Genomic DNA, 18518 nt, shown 5'->3' with positions numbered 1-18518 from the left:
AATGACCTTCCTCGGTACTCGATCAAAAGCCTTTTCTAGATCCACAAAACACATGTACAATCTTCGTTTCTTCTTTCTATAATTCTCCTGCAACATTCTCGCCATGAACAACGCATCCACCGTTCCCCTACCAGGCATAAACCCACACTGCATTTCATTAACTGTCACCATACTTCTCAACCTCCTCTCAAGCACCCTCTCCACTACCTTCATTCCGTGCTCTAGTAATTTCACACCCCTGTATGACCCACAATCTCTCACATCTCCTTTGCCCTTATACAACGGCACCAACACACTGTGTCGCCAATCCTCAGGTATACCTTCATCATCAAACATACTGTTAGCAATTCTCATCATAACTTCAATTCCTATCACCCCACTCGCTTTAATATGTTCAGCCGCCACTTCCGAAACCCCTGTCGCCTTACCTAGTTTCATTTCTCTAACTGCTTTCTCTACTTCCTCCCTCGTCACCTTCTCTATAGGTCCGTGTGTGACCGCGGATTCCACATCTCCATCCCACTCATTCTCTTCATTCATCAACCTTTCCATATGAGCTTTCCACACCTGAGCTTTTTCCTCCTCATCTATGCACAACTTGCCAGATCCATCCCAAACACATCCATTCCCTATAACATCTTTCCTATCCCTCATTGACTGCTTTGCTACTTTGAACATTTTCCTCGAACTCACATCAGATTCCATTTCCTTCATTAACCTATCTGATGCTTTCGTCATTGCAGTTGCCACTGCCTGTTTTGCAACCTTCTTAGCCTTCCTATACTCAGACTCCGCTTCCTCCGTCATGTCCCTTCTCCATACCCTAAACCTCTCCTTCTTGTAATACCATTAGTATATTAATTTAATAAAAAGATATACACAGATCATGTGCTACACATGACAACTTTACACATGTGATAGTTGTTATGCTTTGCCTGTGTGCCTCACAGACAAATTGCTGGCATTTACTACAGACTGTGTTCACTTTTCAATCACTACTTCTAGGACAACAATAACATCTTTCTCTCTTGCGGCTTTTCTGAATTCCTGATGTTGATGGTATCCTTTGGTTTGCGTTGATACGCGCAACAGTTACCCAGACTGCCTCAATTGCTCGAACAATTGAAACTTGAATGCCAATTGAATTGCTTGCTCTTAGTAAAATATTGGGCTTTGTTAGTTCTTTGCCCAACGCCACATGGAACAAATACCTAGAATTTTTTTGGAATTATTCCAGTTTTGTTTTTTGAAATCCAAATTATAAAAGCATTTAAAGCTCCAATATTAACTTGTGACTTTAAAGAAAACATGGTGAATATTGGCAAAGGATCGGAGATGTCAGTTTGAATTATGCCAGAAGTGTGATCAATGGGATGGTTGCAAAATATATTGTCAATAGGGGAGACCGGGGCACATTGAACCAATTTTCATAATTTAACTTGTCGGACATATATTAATGCATTAAAACCTTTTGATGTAGGTCATTATTATGTAAAATTATGTCCTTTACGCATAGCAAAAATTCTATCGACTTCTAACAAGTATCTATGACATTAAAAAGATTTATTCGTAAGTCTGTCGTGTGGTTCAACTTACCCCGTTAGCGGGGTAAGTTGAACTAATATTGTTTAACACATTTCGATAATCAGTTTTATTGTTTTTAGTGAAATATTTTCAAATCTAAATATGTTATTTAAATCAAATTGATTTTTTGAATAGTGACAAGGACACAAAACTACAATTAACCAAGACATGAGTAACACAAAATAAAGTCCTCTGGGCAACAGCGTTCATGGAACCATTCTTTACAGGACGGACATTCCTTCCAATTTTTAAATGGAGGTACATTGGCCAGTATGCCACAGAGATGACAAGGTGTGTTGTCGTCACTCGTAATTATAGGAATGTTATTTTTACTTTTCTTTTGCTTCTCCGACACTTTAGCCGTCTTTCTCGAAATCTGCTGATTACGGTCAAATAAAATCTTCTTTTTCTTTTTAGTGATGGTCTTTGATTCACGAGCTCGTTGACGAGCTTCCAGCTCTGCTTTCACTGGTGTATCTGTCAAAATTTGAGTCTTGCCTTTTTTTCGATTTCCTGTACTTGTCTTTCGCGGTCCAGCTTTTTTGAATGGCCTGATCATCTCCGGCGTGACGTTAGATTTTTGCTGGTCTCTACATTTTATAAAAAAAAATTGTGAATTGTATATTGAAAAATAATATGAAAATATTAATAAAAAATGTAAATAATTTGTAATGGAAGGTATATACATTGGACTGATTTTCATTACAAATTTCACATTGACAGTTGAAGTTGCAGTTGCTTCAGAAGAAATTATACAATTCAGTTTCGGCTGACCTACGGTCAAGACAGTATCACGTTCTGGGTTATTGCTGAAATTAGTTTTAGTGCTGAAATTAGTTGTCGGGTTGAGATTGGCAGTTGAAACAATAGTGGATGCCACGGAACTGGTTTGTATCGTTGTTGGTGTTTCGTTGACGGTAGCAGGTCCACCATTTTGGCGCTCACTAATTTTTGAACACATTTCCAGATGGTCGGTCGTATATTATGGTGCATATTCATCATCCTGGAAAATATCGCGTTGAAAGGGATACACACCAGCTACCCTGAATTCTGAGCATATATTAACTGGTGTCTCAAAGGCCGTCCAAAGAAGTCCTGGTCGCAAACAATCGAGCAAGACATGAAAGCTCAAAATTTAAATGAAATGGATACAACTGATCGTCTAATTTGGCGCAAAAAGCTGATGGCAAAGAAAACAACGTCCTACCTCGGGAAACCGGGTCTCTGGACGCTAAACGAAGATTGATTAACTGGTGTTGCAGCTTGAGGAAAAGCCTTATTTACTATTTCTGGAATATCATATATTGTCATTAATTGGCCGGGATAGTTTTTCATCCAGGCATCCTGTGCTAATCCTACAAATTTTTTTAATGGCCCAAATACAGATCGATCATGTGGTTGGAGTTTGTGCGAGCAATGTGGAGGAAAACTAAGCATTATGACGCCGCTGTTTTTTCCGTAATCCAACACTGATATTGATACATGTGACTCATGATTGTCAAGTAGCAAAAGGATGGGATTCTCAACAGAACAACGTGCATGCTTGACTAGATGTTTTATAACTTCCAGAAAGTTAATTTCTGTCATCCAACCAGAAGGATGTGCTAATTCAAGAGATCCCGGTGGTCCACCACTAATAAAATGATCTTTGTAGTGAACTCTCGGGAACACAAATGCAGGTGGAATACTGTTCCCCAGTGCTTTAACTGCAACAGCCAAAGTAACCATTTGATCTCGTTCTTGCGAGACTATGGCTCCAACTTGCTTTACACCTTTTTGAGCAACAATTCTGCTAGGACGTTGCACAGTAGTAATTCCGGTTTCATCAATGTTGTAGATGGCCTCTGGTCCAAACACATAGCGCTCAAAAACTTTTGACAGGTTATCAAAAAATGCGGACACGTTCGATCTGTTGAAACTTATTACCCGAGCACTAGATGTCGATTCAGGTACTCTGATTGAGAAGTGTGAGTGTCTTTTTATGAATGCACTAAACCAATCAGCCCCAGCTTTTTCATCTATCTTCCAATTTCTTGGAACGACCTTGCCATTTGTGGTTGCAAATTGATATGTCAATATGCGGACTTCTCTTGGATTCAAACCATAGTACAACGCGGCAGCTTCCTTAATATATTTCTTTAATAAGCATTCTTCGTCATCAGTTGGTTGACTGACTATAACCAACTCTAAATGTTGACAACGCAGAATTCGGTGCATTATTCTATTTTTTGCAATATCTAATCAATGTCGCGTGGTCAATGTTATGTTTGCGGCTAATAGCCCGGAGACTCATTTTACCATCTAATACTTTTTTCACAGCAACTAGCATTATATCTGAAGAAGTGCTACCTCTGTTTGTAGTTCGCTGTCGAGATCTGACCATATTGAGTTAGTAATAGATCCTGTTTAAAAAACAATGTTTCAGTTGTTGACGTTATCGTTAATGCCATTTAAACTTTTAAAAATACAATTGCAATAAGAATAAAACTAAAAAAAAGAATAATTTTGAAGTAGAATAAGTACAATCATCACATATCGTGTGCATTGTTGTTGGGGGTACGTTGAACTATGGTTCAACGTACCCCCAACAACATGGTTCAATATGCCTCAATCATAGTGGTTTAAGTGTAGCCTCATTAACATGCTACAAAGGCGTCTAAAAAACTACGTACTGTTTTACCATATAAAAACACTGCAAAATATATATGGTAAAATTATTTACATTTATTGCAATTGTATTTTAAATAACAATAACCTCAATTTCTCAAAATTACTCGAAAGGAGCAAAATCATATACGTGACATTTACTCGAAAATTTGCAGACATAAACACGCGAAATTAACTCAGCTAGTTCGATTTGCATTAATAATTAGAAATATGAAACGCTTACCGATAGTTTTCTATAAATAAGCAAATTTACCTTCTTGGTTTAACATGCCCCGTGGTTCAACATGCCCCGGTCTCCCCTAAGTGATGATGATTTGGGAGTAACTCTCGTTGGCGTATCAATCAATGGAAAAAATAATAAGAATTTAATAAATTAATAAAATCAATATTATTCGCCTAGTGTATAAATAAATTTATTCGGAGGAAGTTTATTACAAAGACAGGATAGCGATTGAATAAATAGGTTAGGGCTAGTATCAGGAGGTCTATAAATTAAAATAATAATAATAATATTTATATTATTGCAAGTGATAATTTCTATGGAGAAAGATTAAAAATTAGTTTCATTCAAAGCAATGTCATCGCGTGGAATATGTATAAGTTATACAATCTTTTATACAAATTCTAACGCCACCGCCTGATTTACATATAAAAAAATAGCCAAGTAAAGAAATTAAAGAAAAAGAGTTATCATTCAGCCGCGTTTCACATAAACAAATTATAGAAAACTGAAAATTTAAGTTATCAATTATTAAAATATTTAAAAAATCTAATTTATTAATTATACTTTTACGATTTAAATGGAAAATGGAAAAACCCGAGATATCCACGGTGTAAGGGGATTGACTGGCGGAATGACAAGACAGTTGTTAGATAAGTTATTAAAAAATTGATAACCAGGATCAATAAAAGAAAATTAAGTTAAATTAGCCATTGTTAGATGAATAAACGATAGCGTTATTAACAGTTTGTTGATTTTGTCCGTTGAAAAAGCACCGTTCACATTGTTCGGCCAATTTTCTTCATTCATAACTATCAAAATCGCTTTCTAAAAACAAATTTCTAAAAGCTGCACTAGTTTTAATATTAGCATTTAAAGATGGTATAAAACAGATTTGGTCAGACGAATACATGATATGGCGGCTACATCAATTGACTTTAGATGATTAATGACTTCTTGCACATGTCGTGCACTGATCAAGTTTACTAGCGTATACAATTTTTTTACGCGGTTCCATTTTTATAGGCTTTAAATTTGTAGAGTTACTTGTCTGTTTTCCTATAACTTTTTTCATCTGTTCGATTTTTTGCTTGTGTTGAATATGTAAAGGAGCATCTGACTTGGCAACAACTAAAAGAAAAGTTCTTGGCTTTAGTAGGCTTTCTGCGCTGAACTAATTTGAAACTGTCATCATTTTGGTTATCTTTAGTTTGAGATTCATTTGTAACTCTGTCATCCCAGTAAAGTTTCACAACAGATGTTGGCGTGTTTAACGACCCGACATTCAAAACGGTATTTCTATTATCCTTGCATTCGCCGGTTAGTGCAGCGTTATAATGCATACTTGGAATTGCAGCACTTGACAACTTTCCAAGAATGGAACTCATTCATTTTGTCCAACATTTTAATATAGCCGTCATTTGAACAATCTGCGAAACTTTTCTTTTTTATCCTTTACAATAAATTCAAGTTCGGCTAGAAAATTTTTTGAAGAAACTAATTTCTCGTGAAAAAGAATACCAAAGCAAAATTTTGAAAACCAATTTCACCCAACTTTTGTAAATTTTCCAAAAAATACCATAAAACTTCCGAAACAAGTAACTTTTTCGACTCCAAGTTGTGTACATACATCTCATCATCTCATCACACCTGCGTTATTTTCTCTTATCATCTCATCAGGTCTGCGTTTTTTTCTGCTATCATCTTATCTTATGTTGCCACATAACACGCGATGTGTGCATCTTATGTCTTAATACCAGAGACACCTACAACGTAAGAAATGTATCTTTAATATTATTATCTGTAATATTGTTTTTGTCATGTGTGCAGTTTATTTGGCCAACAACACTCGAGATTTCCTCATCACTGTTCTTCAGTCCTTTTGCTACAAAACTACTTATGCATGTGTATAAGTACACACACACACACACACTACACAGATAAACACACCATAGACACACACACCATACACATACGCGCAAACATGCACACGCACTACACAGTCACACTCGTACACCGCACAGAACTACACATTCTCACTACAAAGATTCACACACACCACACAGGCGCACACACAGGCGCATATTGCAGAGACGCACGTACACACTACACAGACAGACGCGCTTACACTCACAGTCTGTTCGGACGTACGCACACTCACACGCCACACACCCATACAGACGCAAAACGCTACGACACTTAAGGACAGACTCACATGCGCTTGAAACAACCTCTCGTGAAAGATACTTTGTATTATCTCAGCATTCAAACCAGGCCATTTTAACTTCACAACAACACACGATAGAACAAGAAGCTCCAGCAGCACCAGAACCGAAAAAGTTCAAGAGTGGAGTAAGGAGGGGCAGCACTGTTCACGTGTTCGCAAGTGGGATGAACGAGATGTTCATCCAGAAAACGTTCGCATGTGCTGGCAACCTTGTTCACATCTCACATGATGCTAATAAGAAGTTTGTTGTTGTTGTTGTTGATGATGTTGTTGTTGATGATGATGTTGTTGATGTTGTTGTTGTTTTTGATGATGATGATGTTGTTGTTGATGTTGTTGTTGATGACGTAACTTGTGATTGTTTTAGATACTGATGTGTGTTGTTGTGCTGTTATTTGTTGTTTGTTTACTGTTCGTTGATGTTGATGTTGGTCGGTTGATTCTGTCAATAGAGTTGATTTGTTAATGTTGATCGCAAATTATGCAGCACCGCTTTTGTAACGTTTGAAAATGTCGCTTGTGCAGAGGAAGCAATCAATCAGGTTTGTATTGTATTGTATTTGTTGTTTGTTGTGCTTGTTGTTTGTATTTGTTGTTTGTATTTGTGGTTTGTATTTGTTTTGTATGTGCGTGTTGTTTGCGGTTTTTGTTTGTTTGTTGTTATTATGTTGTGAGTTGAGGTGCATTTTTGTTGCAGCGTGTTTCATCATGTTGTCCAGCTGTTCTTATTATATTCACTTTCTCGCATGTTGGTTGCATACTACACACAACACACACACACAAACACACACACACACACACTTGCATATATACATACACATGCACGAACACACACTTATGCATGCACTTACAGTTGAATGAGAAGACAGTTGAAGGTATAACATTGAAGGTGTCCATGGCTCGCAAACAACCCAACTTTGACTCCAACGCTGAACCACCGGCTGACTGGTCGGCTATTGGTCAGTTTTTTATGTTGTTGTTTGTTGTTGTTATCATGTTGTTATCATGTTGTTGTCATGTTGTTGTTGTTTTTATTGTTGTCATGTTGATGTGATCGTGTAAAATGTTGCGTCGTTTGAATGACGTGATTTATGGAGGGGGTTGGTGTTTTGTCACTTCATGATCATAGGTTAATGAGGCCATTTTTTTTTTGTTGGTTGTTTGGTTCATTTGTTTGTTGGTTCATTCGTTTGTTTGTTGGTTCATTTGTTTGTTTATTGGTTCATTTGATTGTTCGTGTGTTTGTTGGTTCATTTGATTGTTGATTCATTTTTTTTTTATTTGGAACAAAATATCTAATGAAATTTATGATGAATTACTTGTTTGGGAGAGATAAATTATTGTGTTTATGTCTTAATCCCGTGGTCGTTCTGTTATCACGTGATCATTTGATGGTATCACGTGATCATTTGATGATGATGAAATAACTTCAACTTCATCAACAACAACAACAATATCAAATATCAACACAACTTTAACAACATCATCAACATTATCATCAAAAACAACATCAACAACAACATCAACAACAACAACAATATCATCAACAACCACATCAACAACAACATCAACAACAACAACAACAATATCATCATCAACCACCACCACAGCACCACAAACAAATGATCGTCTTTCATTGCAGCTGCCAGCAGTTCGCAGAAGGGTTCGCACAAGGATTGCAGGAGTTTGGTTACATATGGAGATGAGATGTTTTAAGGAAGGCCGTCGTCATGATACCGATGATGATGAAGATGATGATTCTGGGGTCGTGATGATGATGATTTCGTGGTCATAATGATGGTGATGGTGATTGTATGGTTACAGTGGCGGATCTAGGGGCAGGAAGGGGGGGTATGGCCTGCCCTGTTGTATGCGATGACTGTGTGGATGATTTCTATTTCATCTAAAAAATGAATGATGATGAGGTAGTAGTGATGATCTCCATCTACAATTTTCAACCGACCATAAATAACCCTACAGTTTAAATTTTTTTACTTTGTACATAATTTTCCCTTTTTATTTTCTGAATAAAAAAAAACAGTTTCAACGTCTGCCTGCTTCTTCTCTTCTACCTTCAATCGGCGAATTAATTTTTTTATTTCGTTTTAAATGAATTTTGATTTCGTAGCGACACACATCGAGTATGCCACTTTTTACGCCATTCACGTTACTGAAAGTTCAAAAAATGTTTAAAGCAGTTGAGGAGTGGCGGGTGCAGGTGGAGCGAGCCTGGGGGGTTGCTTGGAGCACTATTTCAAGTACTCCTATACCTAAAAATTACATACCAGTGCAGTAATGTTATATTGAGAACTTGAACAACAATGAGAGATTATTTGAAATATAGAAAGGTATTTGTTCTCATTAATAAGCGTGCTCATGATTAAATACAATTATTGATTAAATTTTTATCAAATACTGTCTTTGAAACTTTATGCAGAAAACCGAAAACTGTAGAAATAAATTGATTTTATTGTATAAGGACACCAAAATATATACGTTTCATATGACTTGCAAAAATTTTGTTTGAAATCAAATCTGTTTAAAGCGCCATCAGCACTTCAGCTGAGGAGAGCCATTGAAAGTTTATAAAAAATAGAATTAACTTTGATGAGATATCATTTTTAAAAGTACGATGCTGACGAATTCTTCAAATTTTTATAATCTTATGCCAGCATTTGAAGGATAATTAATTTTGCTTATAAAAGTAATTTTTTTACTACGAATTGAGATGGGTGTAAGTAGGCAGATTAACATTTATCTTTAAAAGAAATTAATATTCAACGTATGAACATATATTAGACGCACGCACCCACACATTTAAATGTATATAATACGATACAGTCCTTACAAGTACATATCAACATCAAGAAAGCAATCGTTTGCTCAGAAGTTTCACCATCTGCATGAGCTCTGGTGCAGCTTATTATCATTTGTTTGTTTTTGTTGATTTTCATTTTGTTCGCGTAGTTTTTCGATTAATTATTTAGATTAATTATTAAAACTATTAATAAAATTAATTATTTTTTACGCTCCAATCGCGAAAAAGCTATTTTTAATATAGAGTCCGTTGACACCAATATAATAAATTATTTTTTCAGTAATTTTTACATTTTTTATTACAAGATCCACGCGAACAAGAACTTTTTGATATGTCCAGCAGATTTAAGCCAAAACCAACAGAAGTCAAAAGTCCAGATCCAGCCAAAGACGTCAAAAGTCCAGTTCCGGTTAGGGATACAAAAAATCCGATACTCACAAAAGATACCAAAACTGCAGCTCCCACCAAAGATACTAAAACCACAATTCCTTCAAAAGATACTAAACCCACACCTCCCACAAAAGATACTAAACCTACCACCCCTTCAAAAGATAGCAAAAGTACAGCGCCCACGAAGGATTTTAAAACGCCAGTACTTGCAAAAGATTTGAAAACCCCGAGTACAATGAAAGATTTGAAAAATGCAACTGCACCCAAAGACCAAAAACCTTCAAAAGATGAAAGAAATTCAAAATTTGATAAATACACGAAAGACGGCAAAGAGCAAAGGTGGAAAGAGCCCAAAGCCAACATCCACCAACTACGCACCAAGTTGACCATTGAACACCGAACGAATGGGCACCCGGAACATATCGATCCTGATGTATAAATTTCAAATTTCAAATTCATTTTTTCAATTTTGAATTTTGTAACATTTATTATTTATTATAGAAAAAAATTACAAATTAATTTTAAAACCATTATACATTTTAACAGCACGTCATTTAAATATTTTGGCATAAACAACTAAGGAACTAGTACCTAAAACCATTTTCAAAATTTTCGATGGCATGATGGCCTAGTGGGGCAGGTGGCCTGGTGCTGTTTCAAAGTGTGTGCACTGTGCAGTCACCGAATTCGAATTATGCAAAAAAATATATGTATGCTTTATTACAAAAATCTATGCACGAACATCTGTTCATAACAAAACTGCCATGAATCGACCAGGACTACATGACTCCGCCTAGCGAAAGATGCCGCTACAGGACCGACAAGTCTCCAACATTTCCTTACAACAGAAAAAAATTGTTGGACTTTCTTGAAAAAGTGGCGAAAGAAGATAAAGATTGGGAGGAAGAAAAACCTTACACAAAAGAAAAAAGAGGTTATTTTGTGTTGCTGGTTGCCTATATTTTGCTGGTATGCTACCGAAATGTGTAGTTTGTATTGTGCATTGCATTAACTAAATGTATACTAATTGTTACTTTACCATCTAAACGACTTTTGCAAAAAGGAAAAATATGGAAACCAAAGAAAGAAGAAAAAATAAAATTTCACGAAGACGAGAGCAAAGCCACAGAGTGGGATGAAATTTTGTTTAAGGCATCAGAAGCTGAACTTGTTGATTTGGCTGGTACCAATTTTTTTCCTCCTTGTTCATGGTTATAAACCCAAACTTTTTAAAATAAACACTTTTAGGAAAGATTTTATAAGTATAAAAAATATTTGAATCGTTTATTTAAACATTGTTGTTGGTTTGCATGTCAGCCATCCTCGGTTTCCATGGCATGCTCAACCAAGTGCAGTACCATCAGGCCTTCGTCGAAGGGAAACAAAGCAATGATGCTGCTGGATTCCAAAGTTTACACTTTTTCAATTACCATTTCAAATAATTTTTTCTTAATTTTATTCAAATTTTATTTCTGAAAGGTATTTTATGAATTATTCATAATTTAGCGATGAACAAACATTCAAACAACAGGCATCGCCAAGTATGCTGAATTCAAATTTTTCGAAGAAGACCCGCCAAACGAAGTAGACATTGAGGATGTCATTAAAAAACTTGAAGACAACGACAAAAAACTAACCGAACTAAATTTAAACAACGTAAAAGTTAGTAGGAAATTGTTCAACTCTAATGAAAGTAGCCTAATATGGTTTTAAAATACAACCATAATTTGATAAACGATTTTCTGAAGGATCTAACAATACCTGATTTGGTGGAGGTGGTGGCTGCATTGAAAAACAACACGCACCTGACGACACTGAGCATGGCCAACACACGAGCCACCGATAAAGTAATTAAGGTTACAAGGCTTGCTGAAGTTCATTTTATAATATCCGCAAGTCTTCTTAAGTCTTTTTACAAGTTCAAGATGTTCGCAAACGTTTTTCTAGTTTCAATTTTATTAATTGAAAACAAATTTTAACTTTAGATTCTAATATTTTATGGGTGTTAGTTTTTTAATTGCAGGCATTAATTCCAGTGCTGGAGACGAACAAGACGTTGAAGGTGGTAAACGTGGAGAGCAATTACATCAGTGGACAGGCCATCGTCCAACTTCTGAGCACCATCAACATCAACCAAGTCGTCGAAGAACTCAGAGTTTCTAATCAGGTTCTCACATCATTTTAATCTTTCGAGCATTTTTTATAAATTTCAACCAGTTTATTTATAGTATATTTTAATTAAACAAAAACTGCCAGTTTTGAAGTTTAAGTATGAAAAAACTTTATCTTGCATTAAATTACTCATTGAAGCATTTAATAACAATGTAGAATTATTATATTGTTCGGAAAGTAATTTCGTTTTTCCCAACATAAGATTTAATTGTATTTTTTCACAGTTTACTTCACACTTAAGTCGCATTGTCATTGATTTGTTTTGACAGCTGATATAGCAAGGCTTATGTGTGAATAAGTTCAATTGATTTTACGCAGTAGTTTTTGGTCGGTGCCTTTTGAAATATGAAGAGCAATAAGCAGCATTTTCGCCATATTTTACATTTTTACTATAGAAAAGGTAAAAATGCTGTTTAAGCCAGAAAGAAATTTATCGATGTGTATGGAGAAGATGTGTTGACAATATACAAGTGCCAGAACTGGTTTGCAAAACTTCGATCCGGCAATTTTGATATCGAAGATGCGCCACATTCTGGAAGGCCTGTTAAAACCGGCGAATAACAACACGTGAGAAGATTGGTGAGAGGTTAAATTTATCGAATTCAACTGTTTATGAACCTGATTAGAAACTCCGAGTTCTAAAAAAAGATGGCAAAAGTTGTTGGATCAGAATGGCCGATATATAATTTTATTAAATATTTATTTATTATGCGAAGATCGTTTTTCATTTTCACTACAAAAAAACGAAATTACTTCCTGAACAGCCCGAATTATTAATAATTTAATTAATATGAATTTAATAACAATTCAACAATAATTGTAAGTTTCCGTTTAATAATTTATTATAATATTATTTTTTTATATAATTTAATATTAATAATTACTAAGCATTTAATAACTAAATATAATTATTATTATACTGAAACTTACAATTATTATTGAATTATTGTTAAATTCATAATAATTAATAATAATTCGGGTTGTTCGGAAAGTAATTTCGTTTTTTTGTGGTGAAAACGAAAGATGATCTTCGTATAATGAATAAATATTTAATTAAATTGTTATTAAATATTAGTTTCAATCAAACCCTGAATTATTATTAAACTGAAAGTTACAATTGTTATATCTGTGTAAGTGTTCCCCGTCCCAGCGATAGAACAAATTCTTTTGAGGTAAGCTGCTCAAAACGCTTCAAAATCTGCGTTATTAACCATGGTTACAAAATTTAAAAATAAACACATGCCATTTGAGGAATTTTACAGGACTTACAGGACTTTGAAATGTAGCGTTTTCATAAACCTGAACCCAATAGCATTTAGATATTTTGGATCCCATAACTTAATTTTGAATTTAGTATTATATTTCAAAACCAACAACTTATCATTTATTTTTGCATCCATTAAAAGTTTGACCAACCAGCTAAGCAATCAATCCCAATATTTGTGTAGAGACCTTTAACATTGGGCGTGCAGAACGAAATGGAGATTGCTAAACTGGTGAAGATGAACGGAAGTCTTCTGAAATTCAACGTCTTCCTCAATATCGTGACAGCCCGCCTGCTTGTGCAGCGCTACGTTCAACGAAACATCGACAACAGTTAGTCCTTATCAATTTGTTGTTCTGCTCTTATTAAACTGAAAGTTACAATTGTTACATCTGTGTAAGTGTTCTCCGTCTCAGCGATAGAACAATTTCTTTTAAGGTAAGCTGCTCAAAACGCTTTAAAATCTGCGTTATTAAATTCTAAAAATAATCGCTTGTCATTTGAAGAAATCTACAGGACTTTGAAATATAGTGTTTTCATAAACCTGAACCCAATACCAAAATGTCGGTTGTCTTAAAAGTTATTATTTAAATGCTAGAATAATAAAACAAAGCCAACAGATTCGAACGAGATACTTTCTAAGACGCAAAGTTTAACCATTTCAGAGGAAGGGTAAATTAAAAGAGCGTGATATCAAGCAACGTACCGATGTAACGGCCTCTCAAAATACCTTTCTAAATATTTATTAACTGTACTCCTAAACCTCTGTTGGTGGATCTAACAAAAATCGTGTTATTCGAATTTGAAGTAAGTGAAGTGGAATCAACCCAGGCTTGGCATTCGAGAGGAACAACCTCAAAAAAACTTGTCGGATAATTCAAAAAAATTATCAATTTGTCTTGTTCGAAAGAGGATTTTTGTAATTGAATAATTAGTTTTTTAGATTTTTCAGGCAAATGCAAGCATAGTGTAATTTAACAATGTGTATCTGAAACGAAAATTGTTTTGAAACCATGCCCTTTAGAAAAAAACTTAAAATATTTTGGCACAACTTCATTTTGAAAAATGGTTGTCGCTTTCTAAACTATTACATAAGCAATAGAGAAATATATAAAATACTCTATCAGTCAGTCAATCAATTAATTCATTCAATCAATCCATCAATCAATCAATCAATCAATCAATCAATCAATCAATCAATCAATCAATCAATCAATCAATCAATCAATCAATCAATCAATCAATCAATCAATCAATCAATCAATCAACCAACCAACCAATCAACCAACTAACCAATTAATCAACTAATCAATCAATCAATCAACTAATCAATCAATCAATCAATGACACTTGCAACAGTCCGCAGGAAGCGTGTAGGCAAGGATTTGATCCTACCGATGGAGGACGAGAAGCCGTACTACCTGCAGGACCAACAGGAGAGCAAGTCGCGCGCCGCCGATGAAGTGGATGAAGATGATGTTTCCAGCGATGATTCAGACAGTGAGGAGGAAGAGGAGGAGTGAGGATTTGTTGAGTCGTCTCCATCAAATGAACATGCCAGAAAGTCATCATACCGGTCATTATCGAACTTTTGAACTTACCCCACTAATCCTGGTCACAAACTTTTTGATCAAAAATTCAAAACTATAAATTAAAAATTAAATATGTACATAATGGCAGATTTTTCACACAAAATAATTTGGTATTTACTAATTTGTAAATTTCACATTTTTGTTTCATGGAAAGTTGAAAAATTACAGCTTCTATGTGATCATATCATAATATTGGTATTCATAACATGAATATTAACATTAAATTTTTAATTCAGATGAATGCACTTAGTTGAAACCATTCTACTAATAAAAACTTTACTACTTCAGCGTTTTCATTAAACAATAAATTTTCAACGTAACCAAGTGGTGTGAGTGAAGTTTTTAAAATTATTATCCGAAATTGAGGGTTAATGCTGCTTAATGAAGGATATTTTCTTAGGTAGCAATTAACAGTAAATAGCAGGTTGAAACCATGAATTATATATATCTATGGTTGAAAAACCTTCCCAATCACATGCACCTTTCATGAAACACTAATAATAATAATAATAAATAAAGATAATGAGCATTTTGTATTTTCTAAGAACTGAGTCCTTCCTCCCCGAATCCCAAAATCATAGAAATTCATTATTCAAATGATTTCAACCTACAAGATAATACGCCTAAATGCATACAAGCCAGTGGAGAAAATACTTCAACCGTCTGTTAAATGAAACAAATCCCATCAATGTCAACTTTGACGATCCACCCATCGAAGGTCCGATTAAGACATCACTGTAGAGGAGCTTACAAAAGCTCTGAAAGCTATGAAGGATGGAAAGGCAGCAGGGCCCTATGGACTCACAAATGACATTATCAAAGCATCTGGTACTGCAGGTATCCAAACATTACTACAACTTAGCCGTGAAGTCTGGAGAAATTGCTCAATGCCGACTGAATGGAACTATAGTTTGACAGTTCCGCTATACAAAGGCAAAGGTGATCCATTGAATTGTTCATCATATCGGTGTATAGGTCTGTTAGAACACTCCATGAAAATTGTCGAGAAAATCATTGAGAGAAGATTAACGTCGTGCATCACAATCAGAAATTATCAATTTGGTTTCCTAGTGGGGAAATCAACAATTGATGCAATTCACATGCTTCGGCAACTGCAAGAGAAGTACCTCGCAAAGCATCAACAACTATCACACATTTTTGTAGACCTTGAAAAAGCATTTGATCGAGTTCCCCGTGAAGCAATCAGGTGGAGTCTGCGTCGACAACTCATTCCAGAATATCTTGTTCGACTTGTGATAGAAATGTATACGAATACTAAGACTCTCGTCAGCACAACGGTTGGAAACACAGATGCATTTGACATCGGCGTTGGAGTTCACTGAGGCTCGATTCTCAGTTCACTGTTATTTATAACTGTGATGGAAGAAATCACAAAACCGATACGCACTGGTGACATTTGGAATCTAATGTATGCTGATGATATCGTTTTAACAGCCACGTCAGAGCAGAATGCAGCACAGATGTTTAATGATTGGAACACCAGACTCGCCGATCATGGATTCAAAGTCAACATCAGCAAAACCAAAGCAATGAACACTGGTGAACCCATCCAATCCACAGCTACTGGACGATGGCCCTGTTCAGTTTGTAAAGCTGGTGTAGGTAACAATTCAATCAAGTGTCAGCAGTGTAACCAGTGGTGTCACAAACGTTGTTCAAAAATAATTGGTACTTTATCTAAAGTGTTAAATTTTATTTGTTCTGCTTGCATCAATCCACAACAACAAATTCGAAATAGCACTGTTTTTGAAGCCATCAAGGTAGAGAAAGTCACATCGTTTCAATATCTAGGAGATGTTCTGGATTGTACTGGAACAGCTGAAGCTGCCATTCGAGCACACATACGTGCAGCCTGGAATAAATGGCATCTCCTTGCCTCAATATTGATGCGGCGTGACATCCCACTACCATTACAATCAAGACTTAATAAATCTGTGATACGTCCGGTGTTGTTATATGGTGCAGAAACATGGCCAATGACAGCCAAACTGGAACAACAACTTCAACGAACCGACATGAAAATGCTCCGATTGATGCAACGAATTAGTCTGAAGGACCACATCAAATCTATCGAAATCTTGCGTCGTGCTGGTTTAGATGATATAAAGGACGAATGCCGGCAACACCGTCTGCGGTGATTTGGTCATGTCAAACGAAGTGAAAACAGTGCCATAACTTCTCTTGCAAATGTTGAAGTACCTGGCACACGTCCCAAAGGCCGTCCAAAGAAGTCCTGGTCGCAAACAATCGAGCAAGACATGAAGGCTTTAAATTTAAATAAAATGGATACAACTGATCGTCTAATTTGGCGCAAAAAGTTGATGGCAAAGAAAACAACGTCCTACCTCGGGAAACTGGGTCTCTGGACGCTAAACGAATATTGATTGAAATGATTTCAACCAGCCAACAAGGTTGGTTAGATTTCATAATAATTGCACTGCACACGTCATCTGCATCACCAGCGTTTTACGTTTCACATCTGCATCACCAGCGATTCACAAGTTAATGCTGAACATCACAAACCACGCATGTTTGTTGGCGTGGCAAAAAATGTTTGTTAAATTTTTAATCATTCGTCTACAATTGTTTTGGCAAATTTTTCTAAGTTTTTTTTACAAAAATAATTGCATTAAACTATCTTTAAAAGTCGGACTCGTCCATCAACCCAGCGTCAAGATGAATAAGTTCTTATAACCATCACCAACTTCACACAACTCCAAACTTCATCTCACGACGCCAAAAAGCCCAACAACACACTTCTCACGCCATCTCACGTGATTAAGGGAGCTATGGAATTGCAGTTTTTACACAAAGTAAATTATATTGCGATTGTCATTAGATCCTACTTAATAGGCCTACTTAATTACATTTCAGTTGGAAGGAAACATCAAAAACGATTGATACGAATAATCCCACCTCATAATCGTCCTTCCCACACAAATGTTGTCATGAAATTTTCAAATTGAGTGGCTAATCTTTATTTAGAGCCAATGTCTCATTAGCGATTACTTCAGGCGGTCGTTCGAATATTACGTTACACGAAAATACATTTCCTACACTTTACAACAACAATTTCAAACCACTCGTCTGTTCTGTAACAAATGTCAACACCCCTCTAATAGCACTCACTGACGAAATCTTTAATTTTCTTTCAAAACGATACGTAATACTCGAACGGCCTCCATCAATATTTACCAAATTTAACTTTTTCCAGCATGCTTTTTATTTTTTTTTGTTCTCAAATTTTTTTCAAAGTTTAAAAATAATTAGAAACAAATTAAATTTATTGTATTAACGCTCATTGTGTTGAAATTGATAGAAACGCTGATCACATTTTTTGCTGTTTCATCGGTTTCATCAAGAATCCATTTCTACTGGGACTCGTTATACTAAAATTAATTATATGACTGAAGCTTTTGATTGTCTTTCATTAAATTCAACTGTTTATCATTCAAACTGAAGGTTTGACCATCCATATATATATATATATATATATATATATATATATATATATATATATATATATATATATATATATATATATATATATATAGGTTTATATA

At 35.4% G+C, this 18518-nt stretch overlaps 3 protein-coding genes across 3 annotated transcripts; 2 read left to right on the top strand and 1 right to left on the bottom strand.

The window, feature by feature from the left end:
- Positions 1-1741: 1741 nt before the first annotated feature.
- Positions 1742-3801, bottom strand: HELRODRAFT_173013 (hypothetical protein; the record flags this gene model as incomplete). The annotated part of the gene is made up of 2 exons (XM_009019659.1): positions 1742-2174; positions 2822-3801. 2 exons carry the CDS (start codon positions 3799-3801, stop codon positions 1742-1744), a joined length of 1413 nt encoding a protein of 470 aa, XP_009017907.1.
- A 2402-nt stretch (positions 3802-6203) lies between these two features.
- On the top strand, positions 6204-8745 carry HELRODRAFT_191815 (hypothetical protein; the record flags this gene model as incomplete). Its single annotated transcript, XM_009019658.1, has 6 exons — positions 6204-6244; positions 6652-6939; positions 7186-7240; positions 7552-7657; positions 8341-8577; positions 8613-8745. The coding sequence occupies 5 exons, from the start codon at positions 6204-6206 to the stop codon at positions 8412-8414; spliced, it is 564 nt and encodes a 187-aa protein (XP_009017906.1). The 3' UTR covers positions 8415-8577; positions 8613-8745.
- A 941-nt stretch (positions 8746-9686) lies between these two features.
- On the top strand, positions 9687-15258 carry HELRODRAFT_111897 (hypothetical protein). Its single transcript, XM_009019657.1, has 9 exons — positions 9687-10239; positions 10684-10840; positions 10970-11089; positions 11224-11316; positions 11438-11568; positions 11655-11762; positions 11930-12073; positions 13527-13674; positions 14702-15258. Exons 2-9 carry the CDS (start codon positions 10690-10692, stop codon positions 14863-14865), a joined length of 1059 nt encoding a protein of 352 aa, XP_009017905.1. The 5' UTR covers positions 9687-10239; positions 10684-10689; the 3' UTR covers positions 14866-15258.
- Positions 15259-18518: the final 3260 nt, after the last annotated feature.

Source organism: Helobdella robusta (genome assembly GCF_000326865.2).
Source record: "Helobdella robusta unplaced genomic scaffold HELROscaffold_25, whole genome shotgun sequence".
Lineage (NCBI taxonomy): Eukaryota > Metazoa > Annelida > Clitellata > Rhynchobdellida > Glossiphoniidae > Helobdella > Helobdella robusta.
This window is presented reverse-complemented; position numbering and strand designations above follow the sequence as displayed.

Bases quoted from the DNA above. Each gene is read 5' to 3' on its own strand.
- HELRODRAFT_111897 (XM_009019657.1), top strand. From the start codon at position 10,690: ATGACTCCGCCTAGCGAAAGATGCCGCTACAGGACCGACAAGTCTCCA. The intron at 10,841-10,969 runs GTTATTTTGTGT...TTTTGCAAAAAG, and splicing joins TTACACAAAAGAAAAAAGAG to GAAAAATATGGAAACCAAAG. The intron at 13,675-14,701 runs GTTAGTCCTTAT...CACTTGCAACAG, and splicing joins TCAACGAAACATCGACAACA to TCCGCAGGAAGCGTGTAGGC.